Source organism: Anser brachyrhynchus (assembly GCF_964034855.1).
Source record: "Anser brachyrhynchus genome assembly, chromosome: 8".
NCBI lineage: Eukaryota > Metazoa > Chordata > Aves > Anseriformes > Anatidae > Anser > Anser brachyrhynchus.
Window position 1 is genome coordinate 29,694,756 of NC_137702.1, and position 20,949 is coordinate 29,715,704.

General features: G+C 34.4%; 1 protein-coding gene across 50 annotated transcripts in view; it reads right to left on the minus strand.

Moving 5' to 3' along the window:
• Positions 1-346: 346 nt before the first annotated feature.
• Positions 347-20,949, minus strand: part of LOC308199030 (uncharacterized protein) — a 53,629-nt gene continuing 33,026 nt past the window's right edge. For 40 of the 50 annotated variants that reach the window (XM_080602429.1, XM_080602407.1, XM_080602418.1 and 37 more), the window contains 26 exons: positions 20,852-20,896; positions 20,310-20,351; positions 19,398-19,436; positions 17,595-17,633; positions 16,839-16,877; positions 16,548-16,586; positions 16,191-16,238; positions 15,932-15,970; positions 15,124-15,153; positions 14,162-14,203; positions 12,310-12,342; positions 11,191-11,229; positions 10,853-10,891; positions 10,415-10,453; positions 10,048-10,086; positions 8,708-8,746; positions 8,328-8,363; positions 7,706-7,735; positions 6,602-6,637; positions 6,065-6,103; positions 4,880-4,918; positions 4,403-4,441; positions 3,070-3,108; positions 2,472-2,510; positions 1,687-1,716; positions 347-1,235 (listed from right to left, as the gene is read on the minus strand). In XM_080602429.1, coding sequence (XP_080458555.1) covers positions 1,137-1,235; positions 1,687-1,716; positions 2,472-2,510; positions 3,070-3,108; positions 4,403-4,441; positions 4,880-4,918; positions 6,065-6,103; positions 6,602-6,637; positions 7,706-7,735; positions 8,328-8,363; positions 8,708-8,746; positions 10,048-10,086; positions 10,415-10,453; positions 10,853-10,891; positions 11,191-11,229; positions 12,310-12,342; positions 14,162-14,203; positions 15,124-15,153; positions 15,932-15,970; positions 16,191-16,238; positions 16,548-16,586; positions 16,839-16,877; positions 17,595-17,633; positions 19,398-19,436; positions 20,310-20,351; positions 20,852-20,896 — 1,056 coding nt within the window. In that variant the 3' untranslated portion in view covers positions 347-1,136. The remainder of the gene's footprint in view (positions 1,236-1,686; positions 1,717-2,471; positions 2,511-3,069; positions 3,109-4,402; positions 4,442-4,879; positions 4,919-6,064; positions 6,104-6,601; positions 6,638-7,705; positions 7,736-8,327; positions 8,364-8,707; positions 8,747-10,047; positions 10,087-10,414; positions 10,454-10,852; positions 10,892-11,190; positions 11,230-12,309; positions 12,343-14,161; positions 14,204-15,123; positions 15,154-15,931; positions 15,971-16,190; positions 16,239-16,547; positions 16,587-16,838; positions 16,878-17,594; positions 17,634-19,397; positions 19,437-20,309; positions 20,352-20,851; positions 20,897-20,949) is intronic. The other 10 variants (XM_080602443.1, XM_080602445.1, XM_080602440.1 and 7 more) reach the window with 10 other exon arrangements.

A 20,949-nucleotide genomic window follows, 5' to 3' on the forward strand; every position in this document is an offset into this window, starting at 1 on the left:
CATGGGCCGTCTGACACGAGGGACAAAAATGGGTGAAATGCGGGCTCCAGGGATACTGCTGCCAAGGCGGTATCAGCAGTAACGCCATGGACACACCGCTGCCACCCATGTGCCACTGCCATGGTCACTGCAGCAATGGTGGCAGCTCCAAAATGTTGGATCCAAACATCCAAAAGGTGTTACTGCAAGCGGTGAACTAGCTCTTGAAGCTAAGGATGGGCCATGGTCCTCTGTGCCCACATGTCCTGTACCTGCTTGTAGATATCAGCATCATTCTTGAGATTAAACTTGCAGATACATCACATATCATAAGCTAGACAAAATACTTCAGAAAAGGAGCCAATCCTAAGATACAACCAGTCTTGTGAACTTTATTACATTTCGATTCCTTCCCGGAGAAAAATACATTGGTTTTCAGCAGCTTCCAGGCAACTGACCTAACTGCCTCCTGTGCTGCCCTAGCTTATTTGCAATCCGTTTGATCAGAGTTTAATATTTCTTTGCTTTGAGCTGTTTGGCTTCTTTAATAAATATGCTTTAATACCCCACAGATTTTAGTCCTTTTAGATTTTTCACTTTGCAACCTCCATATTAAACTTGAATTTGACTACACTAGACTAAAGCCAATGCTCTGATATTATTTTAGCAATTTTCTGCTATACTATGGACATATGCTTACCAGAAGTTACAGGTTATCTTTATTTTAAGTGGTGAGGACCTGGACACTGCTCAGTTTGCACATAAAACTATCTGACTTCCTTCTGCTTTGGTTACTAACCAAGAATTTTCTAAGCATTTGATTCTCTCACCAATCAAAGTTCAGATAGGTGTTCATCACATTCCTGACTGGACATAAAAATAATTTAAAAAAAATCGTATAGGTAGGTACAATATGCTCTCTCAAAATAATACCTAAAACGATGCCTAAAACACTGACAAAACTAATGATATCTACTAACAACTAAAACCAGAAGATAAACTAATGAAAGACATGACATATTAACCAGACATAGAACATGATAACCAAATACAATCTGCCAATTTCACTTAAGGGTATTTTTTTCTGACATCGAATAATTAATCTAATATTACTGTGTACAATCCATGTCTAGGATGCCAAACACATCTTCAGAAGTTCATATAGACCATTTTGATGTAACAGCAGAGAGTACAAAGGCACTCAAAACACTGAACAACAGCAGGAGTCGGGGACTGGAGTGTTTCCCAGCAGAGCTCTATAAAAACAGAGAGCAATCTTGATAAACCAAATTCAAAATAATTCCACTCATTACTATTATTAAAAGCATAGAAAGTTTCAGAGAAATCTTTTCCTGTTAGCCCCTTCTATTGTGTAGATACTTCTGACATTAAAAAAACCATGTGCCACATCTGCAGTATGTGCAACTCAACAGGTGTTCAGTTTTCAAGCAATAAGCAGGAGTATAAAAAGTATAAATTCAAAAGAATAAAGCACCTACATGGTCCTGCTTTTCTACATTTTTATTGATACTGTTCCCATTTATTATATGTACATTGCACATGCAGTCTCAAATGCTTATTCACATACAGGAAATCTGACAATCTATATATTGTTTATACCTCACAAATATAATCAATTCTTTCCATTTTCTGCAATACATAAATAGGAAGAAACCAGTAGAAACCACAAAGAGGAAAATTGCTTACCACTTGACTGCCCCCTGAGGAAGGTGAATTCTGCAAACAAAAAAATAATAAGTAAGGAGATCTAGAAGTGTTCCCACTCAATGGTTTTGAAGACAGTTTTGTCCAAGATCATTAAATTTTAAAAAAATAACAATAAAAAATATACTGTGGGTTAGATTCAGACAGATGAAGGAAATAGTTTTAGTTCCACATTCTCTTTATCCCATTTCACATGTGAAAATGTCAGCTAAAGTTGATGAAGGGGCAAAAGCCTATTTTTCTCTCATTCCATTATCACATCCCATACAGAGTTTCTTATCCCTGTGTTTGAAAGAGGATTTTAAAAATCAAATAGTGCTAAAAAATAAAAACGGAGGGAACAGGGAAAGAAGTAACCTGTAATTGAAAGACTCAAGACTTGGGTTAATCAAAACAAACAAAACAAAACAAACAAACAACAGCAAAACCTGAGGATTAACTGAGCAGGACCTACACAAACCTACACAGAGAACAGGAATTCAAAAATGGGGGACAGCAAAATGTAACAAGGTCACTAACTGGAACGTAAAGCAATAAAGATTCAGATTTTAAATATAACTGAAATCAAGAGTTTCCCCAACCTGAGGCTGCATATCCAATAGCAGTTTCTTTAAATATGCTCTAATACAAAAGGAACTAATACACAGTGTTATCTTCAGACCAAATCATCCAGAAATTGCTCTACCAACCATCAACCATCCAATTTTTTTTTTTTTTTTATTTACTAAGAAAAGAAGGTGCAAATGCTATGATGAAATTTTTCTTACCGGTTTCCCAGAATAAGTGCTTCCTGAGTTAGAGAAGCCCTGCAAAATATTAATAAGACATTTACTTTTGTTGTAGTGGACTCCTCATGAACTGTTTAAAGAACACACATGAGTCTTGAAAATGCCCCATATTGGTAGACTTTCATTTTACATTTTCCTTGCAATTTTTTCCTCCTATTTTAAGTGAATGGTCTCAAGTAAGCACAGCTACACCCTTTTTATTCCATGAACAGTTTCAGAAGATTTTCAAAGCCACGTATCAATCTGAGTGAACAACAAAATTTGAAACTGAAACAGCTACCCTGGTATTTAAATACATCATTCCTAACAGAATTATCCAAGCACATTCCCCTGGACAAATAACAGATATATCAAAACTTTGTTGGTGGGAGGAATGAATGCAACCTCATCCTAAGGTTGAGGTTTGAACAAAATATTCCAACTTTAATTTGCTGGCCAGTTTTGTCAGGCATCTATGATTTGTATTTACTATTGTAACATAATTTTAAATTTCACCCAAAGTACTGTTACCTATTTTAAATACTATAATCAACATTTCCAAGTTGGTTGTGATATACTGAAAGAAGAATGTCCTTACTGGTTTTCCTTGATTACTGCCTCCGAAGGAAGATGAACCCTGAAAATAAAAATAAAAATAGCCAGTTAGTTTTGACTCTAAGCTTATTTGTACTTCATTATATTCTAGCTATCTGGAATAAAGGACCAGAGGAGAATGAAACGTATTTTATGCCCAGTCACCCAAAAATCCCAGAGAGAAGCCTATGTGAATTAAGAATGCTTAGCATTGTTCTATTGTAAATATTTGTTGGTATGATGTATTAGTCATAGAAAATGTAATTCAAAGTTCTTAAGAAGGAGTTGGTTTGTAGTTGTAATGTATTCAATATATAGAAAGGAAAAATATAAGGTCAAATTATACGTTCATTCATTTGGAATCAGTCTACAGTTAGGAAAAAAATGTAAATTAAAATTGAAATGAAGAATGAAAAAAAAAGGAAACGTTAAGAGTCTTTATGCTCCCTATACAGCCCCAAAAAAGCTCTAATAAGGGACATAATTTAAAATAAAAGAGAATACTGAAAAGCTAGTTATTCTATAAAATCGTATTTGGTCCTCTGACAAAGTAGCTCTGCTTATTTGAATGACATCGCCAACAAGAAATCTCACGGGCATTGGCTCTTTAAGAAGTGACATCAAATATGATACATAAAATGTCTCTGCTTTATGATTTAGATGGACAAAAATTTAAAAGTTGTGCCCACTTTTTAATGAACAGGTGAATACATCTTATGTTCTATAAGAGAGAAGCATGAAATAAGCACATTGCATATGCTTATTTGTATCTCCTGCAATTGATTGACAAGAGCAAGGTCTAAATTACATGGTTGAAAATGCTTAAAGGGAAAAGGTAAAAATAAACATAGTGAAGTAGCAACTAATATGTCCTCCAAAAAGAAAATATTTTCTTCAAAGAAAGCCAGGAATATTTTCAAAGACATATAGATATAAAGTAATTGAAAAAGTGATCCCTGAACACACAGTGTATGATTGCTGAATGAATTTAAACAGAAGTAACTGTTCATGAAAGTCCCTTACTAAAAATAACGGTCCTGTAATCTCATTCTGTTATTACTAAAAATAACCTAGAGAATGACACAGTCCATTTACTGAGTAAAATGCTGGCAAAAAATTATCTACTGAGTGAAAACAAATATTGTGTTTGCATTTGTTGAGATTATCCCAGTAAATAATGACACACTGCATATTTATTTTAAGTAACTCTCAGAAAATGTCTGTAATTAATTGGCTACATTTTTTTCTTTAAAAAAAAAAAAAGGCAAAATGAAAAAACAGGCATACCAGAAAACAAACAAACAAAAAAAAGTTGAACTTGAAAAGTTTTTACTTACTGGTTTACCATATTGTCGGCCTCCTGAAGAAGATGAGCCCTGTAAGAAGACAATCAATCAACTTTTAATTGAATAAAAAAGATCTTTTGTCACTGTCTTGAGACCATTTGTGCAGTACTTAGGACAAACTTACTTGAATGTTGTTTGAAGAAAACTAACTGAGGTACTTAAAACTTCATCTATCTACTATACCTCAGAACAACAGCAATTTATTATTCTGAATCAAGAAAGCAGTGTTTTGAAGCACCATGTAATGATTACAGTATGATCAAAGATATGTTTTACACAGAGCAGTAATTATAATAATATATATAATTATTGTATTCAACTTGCTGAAGCTACTTTAATAGATATTTACATATCCATCTACGTCAGATATTTAAGCTCAGTAAAAATGAATGCATCTTTCAGCATCAAATAACTGACCCGGAGAGTACAGGGAAAACATTAGCAGTGATGGGAAGAGAATACACTCACCTGCCCGCCATACTGGCTGCTTCCTGAGTGAGAAGATCCCTATAAAAAAATAAAAAATAACAAATAAATAAAATAATGGGAAAAAAAGTACTTAAGTATTCACAGAATAATAGAATAACAACAGTTACTCCTTTTTGCTGTGCAGAATGAAATATCATAGAAAGACCTTGTGACAGGAGATAGCCGCAGCAATCTGGAAGTGTATTAATCTAAAAAGATGCAGTTGAAAGACTTCTGACTAATTGCTCTAAATTCTTTAACAGCTGAAATTAGTAAATTTGGCCATCACAAAACACCCGCTAAGACTACTCTTTGACAAATGTATGGATGTCAAGTCTCTTTATGTATGGTTCTGTTCAAGAGAAGAAAAATTCTACTTTATTTATGATTTTTCTGTTAGGTGAAGCATGCATCCAGAGAGCTTTGAGTGTATTTTTTTCCTTATTATTTCTAATAAGTAAGTTGGGAAAGATGTGATTTGTTATGAAGCGTATAAAACCCAAGTTATTTAGACCTCTGCTCTCTCTGTGCTACAACAAATCATTGGCTCAATAGAGTGATAATGAACTCGAATGCTTTCCAGTGAAGTAAAAAGAATTTTTTTTCTTTTTTTTTTTTTTTCCCCAACAAAGTAATACTAATGAAAAATATGTTCTACCTTCTTATTAGATAGGCACCTATTATATTTGTTAACTTTTTGGGCCAGTAATATTTCCTCTATCTGTAACAAACTACTAAGTCTACAAAAGGCACATAAGGAGGTGCTTACAGTGAGAGATTTGAAATGCATCTGAAGATTAGGAAAGAAGTATTTTTGTGGGCAACACACTCAAATATGTATTTTCAGAGCAATATAGTGGTATATTTTGCATCATATTTCCAAGTATTTAATCTTTAAAAAAATGCAAAAATAAGTACTAACTAATAATAAGATTGAAAAATAACACAGAAAATAGATTTTTGACTGGTGCCCTAGCCATGTGCAACTGAAACATGAAAATGATTTAATTATCTCTTGAAGTAAGAGGCATTCAGAAGTAAAACTGAAATTATGATCTATTCACTTTCTTTGTATTGAATTTTGTTGCTGTTTTTTCATTTCAGTTACTAACAGTCCCTGTATTATATTTTTCATTTAATAAATAACAAGTAGGAAGAAAGTCTTGAAAACAAAGAGTTGCTTGCCTGTCCTCCATACTGATTGCTTCCAGAATAAGATGAACCCTGTAAAAAAAAATAAAGTGAAACTCAGAACTTTTTCCCCCCCCCCCCCCACTACTACCTGGCACCAAAAAATGGATCTAATCTAAACAATATTCTTAACACCAAGTAACTGAAAGAACCTTACAGTTATTAATGCAGATGGCAAATGGCTACATCAGAGAAAGAGCACTGTTATGCACTATATTAGTATTTTATTCAATGAGATAAAACCTGTGAAATATTTTCAAATATTTTTTCAAAGTAAACAGATTTCTAAACCTACAATCTTGACTACTACTAAATCTTGGCTCTGATAAAGTCAACAGACACTTTATAAAAAGATATAACTGAAATCTGAAGAGACTGATTCAATAAAAGCCAGATACACTCCATTAAAAGCTCTGTCCCTATCTCTGTGATTAACCTAAATATTTAATGGCTTCTGGGCGAACATGGCAGCTGAGCCATGTTAATTCCCGAGAAGCTAATTTGTTCAAGTGTTAAAGAATAATTGCTTACCTGTCCACCATGGTAGCTGTTTCCTCCAAAAGAGCCCTATATTCAACAAAAAATAGCAATTATTACTTTGTGTAAAATTCAATCTCATGTAGAGGAAAAGCATAAGAGCATAAAAGCATCAATAACATAATCTTGACTTATTGTGCCTGTGAAGTAATTCACACTGATTGCTAGTATACTTTTTTAGTTGATTGATCAAACAAGTAAAGGATTTAGTTTCAATTACTCCTTTCATATTGGTTGCTTTCAAACAGAAATAAGCTAATAGTTTATATGCTGTTTTTAGCACTTCTGATACTCAGTGGTATACTCATGCAACGTGGTTTTTGCTTGATTTCATAATGTGAGAAAGAAGAAATTAAGTAATTTTGTCTATACTGTAGCAACAGATAACTGAATCCAGTTCAAAAACAAATTAGCATAAAATTCAAAGCAGGTGGTTTTTGTTTGTTTTTAGTAGTTACAAAAATATAGAAAATATACTAAGACAGAAAAATGAAAATAGTCCCTTTTAAAATAAATAAATAAATGTGTTGCTCTGCTCCCACCTGGAAGCATTTTAAGCCAAGAATTTTGTATTCAAGTTCACTAGTTCAATCATTCTGTTAATAACTATCATAGGAAGAGTGGTATCACCCACACACGTACAAAAACCAGCAAATACACTATGAGATACTTGGAAAACGGTTTCTCAGAAAACTTCTGCACCTCTCTTACAAACCAAAAGAAATGAAATGCTTTGAAGTAGTTTTTCATGTCTGGGTATTTTACTGAACTGGCACTGGGTTTCCTTCAATATGGCTGGAGAACATTACTATTTATTTTATCCAGGGTGGGGAAAGTGCAATTTATTTCCCATGTATTTTTTTTTTTTTTGAAAATAGAAATGCATCTGGGTAGGTAGCTAGTTTTGAATACAATATTACAGTTGCAAGTCAATTAATATTTTAGTCCTTAGCAAGTTCAAAATCTCTCACTTAAGCACAATGCCAAACAACTATTATCATTCATATAAATTCATGGGAAGAATTAATTCAAGAAGTGTAGTTCCTTGGGAACATTCCAGTTACACATTACTACGGAAGATATACAAAGAATACTTACTGAGTTTCCACCAGGACACAGACATCCACCCTGTATTACATGCAAAACAAACAAGTTTATTTTTTAAGGAGTACATGGTTGGAAGAAGCTTCTGAATTAAAAAGTCAAACTCATATTTGGCTATTGCAAGATAACAGACTCAAGTTCGTGCTCAAAGACTCACTTAGCACCTTCTAAAAATTAGCTTCTTTCTCTGTCCACTGTTCTTTCAGGCAAGTTGTGCACTTACTGTTTTTTGTTGTTATTGTTGTTGTTGTTGTTTTTTTTTAATATAATCTTATTTGTCATTTACTCTTACAGTGACAACCATCCTCCCAGAAGGGTGAGTAAAGAAATCTGTGTAGTGCTACAGAAAAAGTGTTGGTTAATCCTGTCCCACCTCCTCTGAAAAGAGGCCAGAGCAGCTGGAATGAATGCAGTATTCTTACATGCTACAGATATTAGGGAAAACTTTGGCCTTTGGGATCTCCGAATGACATGCAAAAAGAAAATAACATACCACCTAGGTTTTGGGCAAGAAGGACAGTGGTGAGAAAAACAGTTCTTGTGAAGGAAAGATACACAGGTAAATTGGGAGTGCCTGTCACTAGCACAACTGACGTGTTGAGAAAGAAAAGCCTACCTGTCCACCATATTGGCTGCCTCCTGAAGAAAAGCCCTGGAATAAAAATGAGAAACAAATTATTTATGTTATTAAGTAACATTCCTGATTGTTCTCTGTTCCTTAACCTTTTAAATTGTTTCTGTTTAAAAACAAAAATGGATTTCTTAGATCAAGGTTGAATTTAAGGAAGCATTTCCAATATAGTCACACAGACCCCTGTAGCATTTGCTCGTACCACGATATACCACACAGACCTGTATTTTGCAATCCTCAACACTTTTGCTTAAAGCTATGCTTCCTTAGATTTTTATTTTTTATTTTTCCAAAAATTACAGAACAGTGTTTTCTTGATGAACTCTTTACCAGAACTGCAAATATTATGGAGGTAGAGGTTTTACCTGTCCACTATACTGGCTGCTTCCTGAAGAAGCCATACCCTAAAGAAATAAGGAAGCATTTATATTTGTTGCACATTCTTTAACTTACAACCTGTTATTGAAAAACACAGTTTTGTTTTCCATAGATTTAAAAGCCACAGGAATATGAACTCTTCCTTCATAACCATTTTAAAATATCTATTGGTCTTTAAAATGGCTATATTTTTAAATAGTACAATAAAGTTTAAATCAAAGGGAGCTTCATGCAAGTGTGAGTAGTACAGCTACACTGGATTCTGTGCTCAGGGCAGATGCATATGTTTCACATTCCTGAGTGGGCTGACACAACAGGTCTTAAATTTATCTATTCTGCCTGAACAGTATTTTGCTGTAAGCCACCTTGTATAAAGGACCCTGTTTTTCTCAAAACAGTAAAAGAGAGAAAGGTGAACAATGGAACAACAAGCCAAAAAGAGAAAAACAATTGTCACCTATCCTCCATAATGTCTGCCACCTGAGAAAAATGGACCCTGACACAAAGATACCAATTATTATTTATATCAAAAAGCTTCTTTACAGGATTTTGAAAGAAACACTATTTTCTTTCTCTGTTGTACAATGAAGGATGACAGAAAAGCACTCATCTTATTCCTTTATGTGTTCTATGCAAATTAGGGACCATCTGTAACATGAATCTTCCATAATACTGATCGTAAGGAGTGATCATGAGCTATTATGACTCTATATGTAGTTGCATTTGGGGGGCATTTTATTTTGACTGAAAATTTCTCTCTCATCTAATTTCCTTTCCAATGAATCTGACAAGAAATGTTTTCAGAGGACAAGGGCCAGTTTGTTTGGGGGTTCCACTGCATATGAAAGGCTACACCGTAAGACAGCTCCAGGAACCTTCTTCATCCTCTTTCATTTCACAAGGGCATAGAACACCTTCCCTTAACAACGCCTAACCTTCTCCCATTCCCTTCCTAAGGCACGTTGTTTCTCTGATACCAGCTCTGTATTTGCATTTTGCTAAGGGAAGTGAGGTGTTCCATTGGTTAAAGTAGAGGAGGAATGCAACTTGATTCCACACTTCTTACAGTTAGAACTAAGAAACCACAACAGTAGAAGGCAAGAAGGTTCTAGAATGAGGAGGGTAAGTCAGAGGCTACAACAGAAGTCCTGTCCTTTCATAGTTTTTGTATTGTTTCAGATCATGATCATTAGAACCCTTATAATCTATCATCATATTAACAGAGCTTACTCAAAATTATATTTTTTGCAGTCAATACAAAAGTAGTGAGTTATGAGGTAGAAAGTGTGTGTGTTAGGATAAGAACTACACAGGAAGAGATTCTCACCTGTCCTCCATACTGGCTGCCTCCTGAAGAAGGTGAACCCTGAACAAAAAGAATTGTGTTCTTTACAACCATGTTATAGTACTCCTTTGTACCACCATCCATGTGAAAGAAAGGTACCCCATTTCTTTCACTGCAAAAGTGTGAGTCGGATTAACCAGACTGTGCAAAATGTCTGATGCATCTACCATGATGCATCAGAATTTACATCTTCTAAAAGCTCTCTTGTGGTTTTGTATCATGTACATTTACAGTTAGTATAAGCAGCAAAGTAAATAGAGTAGAAAAAGAATCAATCTTAGTCTCTTACACAGAGAACTACCTATTATCTTGTATAAATTCATATATACCAAAAGGGAAGAATTCTCACCTGTCCACCATACTGGCTGCCTCCTGAGGAAGGTGAACCCTGAATATCAACAGAGAAGAAACTGAAACTTCTTTACATCCATTTAACGAGACTTTAAAAATTTTTGGTCAGCTTCACAAAGTATTTATTTATTTCAGAAAGACATGACGTCTTACCCCAAGGGATTGTATTCACACACAGACTTTTATGACCTAGTCCTGCAAATTTCAGGAGCCATATGAGTCAATCATGTATTTTACATTCTATTTCTTCTTAGTCTTAAATATGGTCTTCATCTAAACTTGTTTAGTTTAATCACAGTAGCAACCACAGTGTTATACTGAAAGACTTTCTAGGATTATAGACTAATCTAAATTAAGTTAAAGGTGGGCAGACATCGAATAAGATACAAGTTATGCTTAGGTTTAAAGTATGTAAGTGGGGACTATTAATGCTTACTTGTCCACCATAACGGTTGCCTCCATAAGATGACGATCCCTGGAAAAATATTGAAAATTGCTTTTTTCTGTTTCACAAGGTGTAACAGAAAACAAGGTAACTCATGGATATGAGAATGCATCTGCATTTTGTTATTTTACTGTTTTGTTTGTAATCTTCACAAAATAAACTCTGCATTTTCATCTTCTTTAAATTCACAATATTACTACAGAGAATGGATCACTATAAAGGTTCTCAAAATTTTAAATTGAGGCAGCTATCCTGATAATCTTTTAGTTGATAAGAGCCAAATATTGATAAGAAAAAATAATAGAGAAATATTAAAAGTAAAAGCGTACATGTCCACCGTAACGGCTAGTTTCAGGGGAATATGAATCCTGTAAAAAATGCCAAAGAAGTGAGTTATTTGCTGAAGGATTTCCTTAAATCAAACCACTACTGTCCCAGGATAATAGGAGCAAGACAACAAGATAAGAGTGAAGACAGGTTAGCAAGACTTTTGGTATGCTCTAATGACTAGAGTTCAAGCCTTACCACATAACTTCAGGAAATACCTGAATTGCCAATCCATACTGAATTTTTTACTTTTAAAACACAAGCGCTTCTGTTTCCCTTGATAGCTGAACACTGCATTGTCACAGTACTCCTGAAAACATTTTCTCTTTTGTTCTGCAGACATGATAAGGCTTATATACCTTTCAAAAGATCACAATGGAAATTATTTTCTACCTTGCCTCACCATGTTCCTCAAAATTCTCTCTCAGAAATAACAAATAATTTCTTCTTTCAGAGAAATAACAAATAGTTTCTTCCTGCACAGTCTAGCACATGCCCCTTTATGCTTATGGGACAGGTGCTAATGTGATGAAAGATATTTTGTTGGATATGTGATTTTTCTCCGAAAGAATCCTTCCTACTGCAGATGATGTAGAATGAAACAAAACAGCATTCACCCTAAATCAAACTTCTTTGTCAGCAATACAAGCAGCATAACACCAGAACATGTATCTTTCAGACAAGCCTTTTTGCCGGATATGTATTATTTTGTTTCTTTATTTGTTTGTTTTCCATGACTCAAATTCTTTATTTCTGATGAATGATCATATGTCACTGTTATTGATAATGTATTGATGATACTTAGCATGATTCACAACTCTTTTATATCACCACGCTTATAATTGTGAATTTGAATCAAAAATGCTGCATTCTGTTTCATTGTTTCCCACATCTATTTTTTATGTGACCATCATCATGCAAGTTCCCCCAAAATGAGGGCAACTAGTTGCTCAGAAAGCCATCATATACTGTTTTTAGGATGTACCAAACTCAACAAATTTAATTTACTGAGTTTTTGCTCTTTAAACAAAGTTCCCACAAACAAACTGAACTCAGAGTTTTTGAATAACTATCATTTTGCAAAGTGTCTGGGTGGCTCTTCTTTCTGAATGAGTACTTACTTGGCTACTGTGATGGCTGCCTCCAGATGTGCCCTGGGGAAGAAAAAAAAATCAGTTATTTTTCTCTAAAAGAACTATTTTAAAGACTTCTGGAAGGACAATAGTACATGCAGTTCTATTTTTAACTCTTTTGCTTGAGTTTAAAATCCACTCAAAATGTAAAGTCTATCCTTCCCTATTTTGCTAACATGTCTAGAATTCAATGTGTAGCTGTCCAGTAGAATGGCTGTCCCTAGAGCACTTTTAGAGAGAAAATATCAGTCATTTCACTTCGGAGAATCTGACTGAAGGACAGGCAGTTTATTTCTTTCTGTTTCAAAATCAGTGAACACGCTGAAGAATGACACATCCACAAAAACACTTTTAATATTCATTCTTGCAGAGTACTATGGACCTTTTGAATACTGCTGTTTTTCCACAAGATCTGCTAAGCCTCGTTACGAAACAAAACTGTTTTGTGTCTAGTACATAATGTTAAACACTTGTCAGAAATGTGTCCTTCACAAGGAATCCTTACTGTGCAAAATGGCTTTCCAAATGCACTGTAAAGAAGATACTAAAAGACAACATTCTGAGGTGGACCCCAACATACAGATGGCTGAGAACTAAGATCTACATTAAGTATACACAAGCCATTTTCCCATGCTGAGGTACTGGGTACATCTGTGCATTGTAGTTTGGATCAGGAGCGTACTATTGAGATGAAATTCCTTGGTAGCACCCACTCACTACAGTTTGGTTTGCATCATGAAGTGGTCTCAGAGGGAATGAATTAGATGCCTTTCAGGTGAAACTAAATTGGAAGATGTTCTTTAGGGACACAACTGCCTTTTGGTCCACAGGACTAGAACTAACCCTTCCTGAAATGTGTATAGTGTGGCCATCAGTTCATCAGGAATGACTGTTTCACTCTGTGTATCTGTTTCTATAAGTTTGCAGTAGTTGTTCATATATACAGAGCTGCTGTGTTCCCTCACTCTATATACAACCCCCGATTCAGAACAGCTGTCCGAAGATGGCCAAGTCAGTATAAAAAAACCTCAGTCCCAATCAGAAGATCCAAAGAAAGCAAACCCCACCATCAATAATATTGAGGATGTAGAACACAGAAAAGTTAGAATATTTTCCTGACTGTAAATCTATACACATTCCTCCTTCTTACAAGAGAGCACAAGGCTAGTCCTATTTATCCCACAGTATTAATTCACACGGTGCATTTATGTAGCTATGTCTAAGCTGGCTTTATACCAACTAGCAGACTGACAAGAATGCCACAGAGTTCAGTGCTAGGTACAGAAAGATCTCAGTGCTTTTTTTCCTTCTAGTACAGCACATATGGAGTTCCAGTGACATGTACTGCGTGACGTTCTAACTCATGAGGAACAGAATTGGTCTTGAGAATGCTGTAAAACAGGTCTCTCCTGCAAAAGGAGTTCTTGTCCATATTAAGGAGATTAAGATCACAGAATTACTGATCAATGAAATACTAAACTATTCCATGCAGTGAATGATCTGAGAGGAATACAAAACATATAAAACCATGTCCCTAGGGGATATTTTGACATCATTCCAAGGAAGGCAATGGAACTGATTCCCAAAGTAAATATTTATATTGTTATGTACCTGTCTTTCTGCCAAACATTTTCATTCAAATGCTTCTGTTTGAATGAATAATATCTCAAATGGAAAGAGAAATTGAATGATGCAAGAATGTCCTGTGTATATTTTTAATTGTAACTAATTAATTTTCAGAAGTGTTTAACTATTCATTATTGACTCTTTTTAGTCTCTCTAGACATCACATTGACAGAAGAACACAGGACACACTTAAAAGGTGATGAACACTGCTTACATTTGCAGAGGAATTGCTTCTCAGTGAGGTAGGTAATCCACCCTATAGGGAAGGAGGAGAAAAAAAAAAGAGGAAAAATAAGTTACCCTTTGCTTTGTCTTTGATCAAACTAAAAATGAAATAAAACCTTAGAATGCATCTTCCTTGGTACTTTAAAGGAAGAATATCACAGTTTGAACTTACATTACACTTAAACTTCACTTTTCTTAACTTGCCAAGATAACTAATAGTCCTTTTTGGCCTGTAAAGCTATACATCACAAAGAACCATTTTGTATCTACCTATGACTGATTATCTAGAAAATAAGAACACTACCCAAGTTGTGGGAATGTCTTTTACATACTACAGGTTGATTGACCACATATTATTTTGCTTTGGAAAAGATATGGTACCTTATTTCACAGCCTAAATAATTTCATAAGGACTTAAAAGACAATGAGAGGTCCTTAAAAGGATAAATGAGAGGTGTTTCAGAGATTTATTTTTTTTTCTTTTTTAATTAGACATATATTTCTGAGTCAACTTTTTACAGCTAGCAATTTCATAGACTTTATGTTATTTTAGCTTCCCTTCATGATGAAACTTCTGTCAATTAACTCTGGTATTTAATTTAGAGTTCTACTCTAGAGTAAAACCACTATTGCCTTTCTTTAGAATTGTTATCTATTTTTAAGACGACACACATTTCTATAGATACGGTATGGTAACTGAAAGTTACTGTTCAGTGAATACATATTGGTGCCAGCAGTGGGCATCTGAATTCCGCATCTTGGCATAATGAGAAATAACTTCTATCATGCCAGTTATATGTAACATCACCAAAGGAACAATGAATATAAAATCAAATAGTACATTCAAATAGATAAGTAAATGAGTTATAAATAAATAGGTATACAGATAGTTTTCCAAATTAATATATAGTAAGAAAAAAAAAAAACAAACAATGAACAAACAACACTTACGGAACTTCCACCAGAGCAATCACATCCACCCTGTAAAGAATCCAGAAGATATTTAAGATCTCAAGAACACAGGCTGAAAGAGACTCGTTACAATTCTTCTACAATCTCAGGTATACAAACCATAAAATAACATTCATATCTGCCCAAGTTCTCTCTAGAAATTAGTCTATTTTTTGTTCTCTCCATTCTCTGCAACTACTCCTGGGGTAAAACCTTCTAATTTTATCTTCAAATCTGTTATCTACAGTCTTTACCTTGAGAACTCTATACAGTCTTTACCTTGAGAACTCTATACAGTCTTTACCTTGAGAACTCTATACAGTCTTTACCTTGAGAACTCTACTCACCAAAAGTGTAAGTAAAAAAATTCTGAGTAGGACTACAGAACAAGTCTTGGTTATTCCCCCCCCTCAAAGAGGCCAGAGCAGCTGGAATACATGCAGCATTCTTAAATGCTACAGATGTTAGGGAAAGATGACTTCCAGTCGAGGCCTACCAGGTGATTTCTACTGAGATTAAACTAAGAGGTGGCTGGTGGTCTGCCATTCTGTGCCTCATTGCCACATGCAATCTAGATAAAATATGTATAAAGAAAAAGAAACTCAGATAAAACTGACACGCAGACAGATGGCTACTTTGGCCTCTGGGATCTCTGAATAATATAGGAAAAGAAAATAGCATGCCACCTAGGCTTTGGGCAAGAAGTACAGTGGTGAGAAAAACAGTTCTTGTGAAGGAAAGATACACAGGTAAATTGGGAGTTCCTGTCACTAGCACAACTGACTGGTGTTGAGAAAGAAAAGCCTACCTGTCCACCATATTGGCTGCCTCCTGAAGAAGGTGATCCCTGTAAATAGTTATATTTTCATTTGAAAGATCATCTTTAAGTTTGACATGTCTGTTTGATCAAAATGTATTGTCTTTTACTCTCTGTAGAATTTTAAAGAGGTTTTTTTTTAAAAAAAAAAACACCAAAAATACAGTAGTCTAAAAACTTACGTATTACCAGCTCCATAATATTTTCTTAAAAGACATATACTGGGGAAAAAAGAAGAAAAACTTCCCACCTGCCCACCATACTGGTTGTACTGGTTGCTTCCTGATGAGGATGAGCTCTGAAAAAAATTACAAGTCACTTTCTTTCTATTCTTAAAATACACACTGTAAAAAATTTTTATTACTTTCATTTGTTTCTTAGTGTCAGAAACAGTTTATTCCATTATTATGTTTTGAGCACTCTGCTTACACTTGGACATTTATATGAACTTATATGTAAAGAAGAGGACCAAATGAATTTCACTCCTGGTTAAAAAATTGCTGCAATACAGTACAGAGAGGGTTTTTTTTTTTTTTTTTTTTTTTTTGTCTTCGTGCAACAGATACTTCAAGTCAAGATTTCAAGTCAAAGGTACAAAAGTATTTACCTGTCCACTGGAGTAGCCACCGCCTTGAGAGGATAATCCCTGAAAACAAAGAACAACAATTGAATTTATTTCCGTTTATAAGGCTTCTAGGAAGCAAGACTATGTTATTCAATAGTTGTATACATGCTTTTATAAAATTATTTGGTTTTCATTAAGTTTATGATTTGTTTTCACAAGACATCTGTCACGAGATTCTGGAAGGAATAGTTGGGCATAATTTGTAAGGATCACTTTTAATAGAAGAGCCACTTGGAAATGGAACTGCAAATAATGAATAAAATAGATGCTTACATGTCCACCTGACTGGCTGCCTCCTGGGGAATAAAAATCCTGGAAAAATGTATTGAAAGTACATGACAAAAAAACTCAAGACTTCCTTTCTTTTGTAGTATGGAAAGATAAGGAGGAAAGTTGAATACTCTTTCGGCCTCTCCACGTTCCTTAACTTTCTTTCATGGACTGTTCAAGAATAAGAAACACTTTCTGCATAAAACAGTACATGCCCCTTTATCCATGCTCTTTTGGTGAAAAAGATACTCTTTTGGATACAATGACTAAAGAGTTTCTATATCTTCACCAAAATAATTTCATAGCCTGAGTCACTGTATTCTCATTTGAAGTAATAAAATGGGTGATAAGTTAAAATGACAGGAAAGTGGAAGCTCTTGTAGGTATATCATAAAGCACAGAAAAGCACAGGGTTTTGCCTAGAATAAACGCTGGAAAAAACATGGCATAGAAACCTTTTGCAAAGGACAACGAGCAAAAAAGTGCAAGAACCTGAACAAGTAAATTGTGGCACTGTGCTTGTAATTGTGAATTTGAGAGTCAAGAGCAGACCTCAGAATCAGCTGGGATTTCTGGTTATGCTTAAACACTTTAGCCATACTCTCATTCCGTCTGTGCCTTAGCTTGAGGGCTTTCTATTCCGCATCAAAAGCTGCTACACCAGCTTCCACACAAGTTGTAATTCAGCTGGCTAGTAATTGCCAGTCCTAAAAAACTCTGGGGCAGAGAACCCAGTAACATTTAAGAAGGAGTGCTTACCCGTTCACTCTGTCGGCTGCCAGACGGTGAGGTGGAATCCTGTAGAAATATTAGAATCCAGTTATTTCATGGCAGATATTTCCATTCCATCTAAGCAAGGGTGGAAAACAAAGAAAACTGCGGCTTTGTTTGTGTGACTTGTTGGGACAGTTAAAGATGGAGTGTGTAGAATATGCAGTATGCTTTCAAGTTCTATCTGTGTTCATTTCTGTGAGAGTGGCATTTCTTTATTTGGAAAGCTATCCCAGGCCAGAGCTAGGAAGAAAGTATTAGTTGCCCGAGAAAACAAACAAAAAAAACAAAACCAAAAAAATCAGAAAAAAACCAACAGAAACATTGATAGAGATATATATAAACTAGTGTAATTTCTATTTTTTAAGTAGATATTCAATATCGAGCAATAAAGGAATGAAGCCTCATCATAAACTATGTTATTTCCCTTTAGAATGTGACAGGGAAAAACAGTTGCATTTTAAAAGATGTCTTGGATCTTGAAAGACTTCAGCGGTACACACTAACGTTCTGAAGAGTTTAGTTTCTTTCATAAGTCTAGGGGTCATCTGTAGCGTAGTTTAACTTTGCTGAACATCCACAATAAAATTTTGATTAAAGAAACTCTGTTGTGTAAACTAATAATAATTGTGGCTGAAGTACACAACTGCACTTATAAAAACCTTTGAAGAACTGTTTTCTACTAACCAATACATTTGAAAACTGACTTAGTAGAAATACAGTTAAAATTGCTCAATCAATTGCTCAAGACTCCGTGAAAATGACAAATGAAACGTGGAAAGTTTCATAAACACTTTTACCAGAATTATTGGGAATAATAAAAAAAGTCTTTCCTCCTGACTGAAGTAAACAGAATAGAAAGCAGTTCTGACCATACTACATGAAAACACAGCATTCATACGTAATATGTAAATGAAGGAGCTTGAAGCTCTTTTATTCATTTGGCATTGGAAAAAAAAACACAGAAGTAAGTGCTGTTTGAACTGAAGATGGAAGGAGATGGTACTAGTTTCTGCAGTAGTTATAAGTTAAGTTGTAAGATAGACTGAAACGGTATAATGATTAAAGGTCAAATATGATGTGTTTTCTCAAAATATGGAAAAATTGAATTTTAAAATAAATCTGGATTTTAAGAGCCATTGAATTGGACAGTTGATTTGTGTGAAGAAATAAGATAAGCGTCAATTGTTATGAGAGTCCAGAATAATAAATATATATGGAGTATACTCTTAAGAATATAATCCACAAAAAATAACCCTTAAGAACCGAAATGGCTCATCTGATATAGTGATAATACAGATGCTGTTGCAGTATTAAATTACTATTATTATATTAAATTAAATCATTGAAAGAGTACTCAAATCACTGGAAGTAGGAAGAACCTAGTTGTTTTTTATATTGTGAGAATATACTGATGTGAAATTTTGACAGAAATTATGAAATAAAGAAAGAGAGCTTCCTTTGTAAATGCTACTTCTAACGACCAATTCAAAAATATATGACTGTTACAAGTATGAACTGTTGCAATTGTAATTTTAGTGTGCTAAATCCTTATCATACCATAGCACAATAATGTGACATAATTTAAATCTGCTTTTTTTTTTATCTATAGGAACAATATAATTTCAAAGAAGTTCTTGCAGAAAATTACTAAGCAACACAGATTATTAGAATATGCTGTGAAGGAGCTCTTGGAGGTATGACTATGAGATAGGTAAAGGTACACAAGCACCCAGACATGTTAAAAGGTAGTAAATTCTGAGATTGATATACTAGAGAAAAAATACTTACGATATCATCGGATTCACCACCTCCTATGGAAGACGAATCCTATAAAATATTGGAAAAACATTTATTTTCATATATAAAGGACTTATGACCTTACTTGTAAAGAAAATACGTTAGAGGAATAAAAATAATGAACCACTTAGAATTTCCAATTTCACCTAAACCATGGAATGTTCAAGAAAAGAAAAAGATATATAACTTTACTTGCTGCTTAACCAGAGGAGGTTTAAGAAAATGAACAAACTCAGACACACACACACCTCCCAGAATTACTTGTAAACATGTTCTCTCTTAGGAAACATCTTAGATAAAGTTGATTTGCAAAATAAACTATTATTTACATTCAAATATCCCATTATCTAGACTTTGTTTCTAGATTCTGCAATAGGAGTACCAATAAGACAAATTTTTCTATGAAAAAGCAGTCTAGATTATGTCTTATTTTTAATAAATAATTTTACATGACTTTGGGTGGTGAAAACGTATTGCTAAACGAAAAAGAATGTAGTCCCTACAAAATGGTTCTCCAATGCACTTCACATCGACACGTACAGACTTAAATACAGTATGTGCATTCTCCTAGACTTTCAATGGCTTCTACATAAGTAAGTGGTGTAAAATAAATGCACAAAATACTTTTCAGTGAGCTACTGTAAAACCATTAATTAAGGGAAAAAATGTTATCCTAATTAAAAGACTGCATAGTCACAGTGGCACAGTAAGCAGGGTAGTTTTATAATGCATAACCTTCCGAACATTATGAAAACATTTGGAGCTGTAAATGGGTAAATAAAAGGGAAACCAAAAGCTATCACATGGTCGTCACTTAAAAATAGTTGAAATATAGAACCCAGTGCATGTAAGAACCAACACACCAAGCTTCAGCTTTTGATGCATGATAGAAACAATACTTACCTGACCATAAGATCCAGCACCACCATATGTGGAAGATCCATCCTGTTCAGAAAACATAAATAATTTTCATTTTGCAAACAGACATTTCATTTTGGAAGCATACTTGCTGTAGGGGGCCCTTTCTGTGGAGATTTTAATTATGCAAATATTCGCTTAGTTATCAGAATAAATATTGAGAAGCTCAGTTATATCCTGTAAAACACTAGTTTGACATATTCTTAGAGCAAATTCTGTTTCTATTATTGAAGAGACCTTCATCTGGATGATAATTCACAGCTAGTATTATTGAGGACAATAAGCTTTAGCATGTGGAAGCACACAGCTTTTCACATACATCCCTGTAAAATTCCATGACATGAAGGGTATTTGCAATTTCACTCCTCAGAGAAAAAAACAAACAAACAAAAACCTTCACTGAAAGGTAAAGCAAGAGCCCAAATACAGAATATAACTATATGTAGGAACCATGGTGTTGGCCCTAAGCACCATTTATACAAGCACCCTTTATACGAAAGCAAAAAAAGGGAAAAAAGAGTATTTACCTGACCGTAGGATTCACTGCTACTATCATACACAGAAGACCCTCCCTGTAGAGAAAAAAAAAAAAGACTTTAATATTTTGATTCCTCTAAGAAAGACT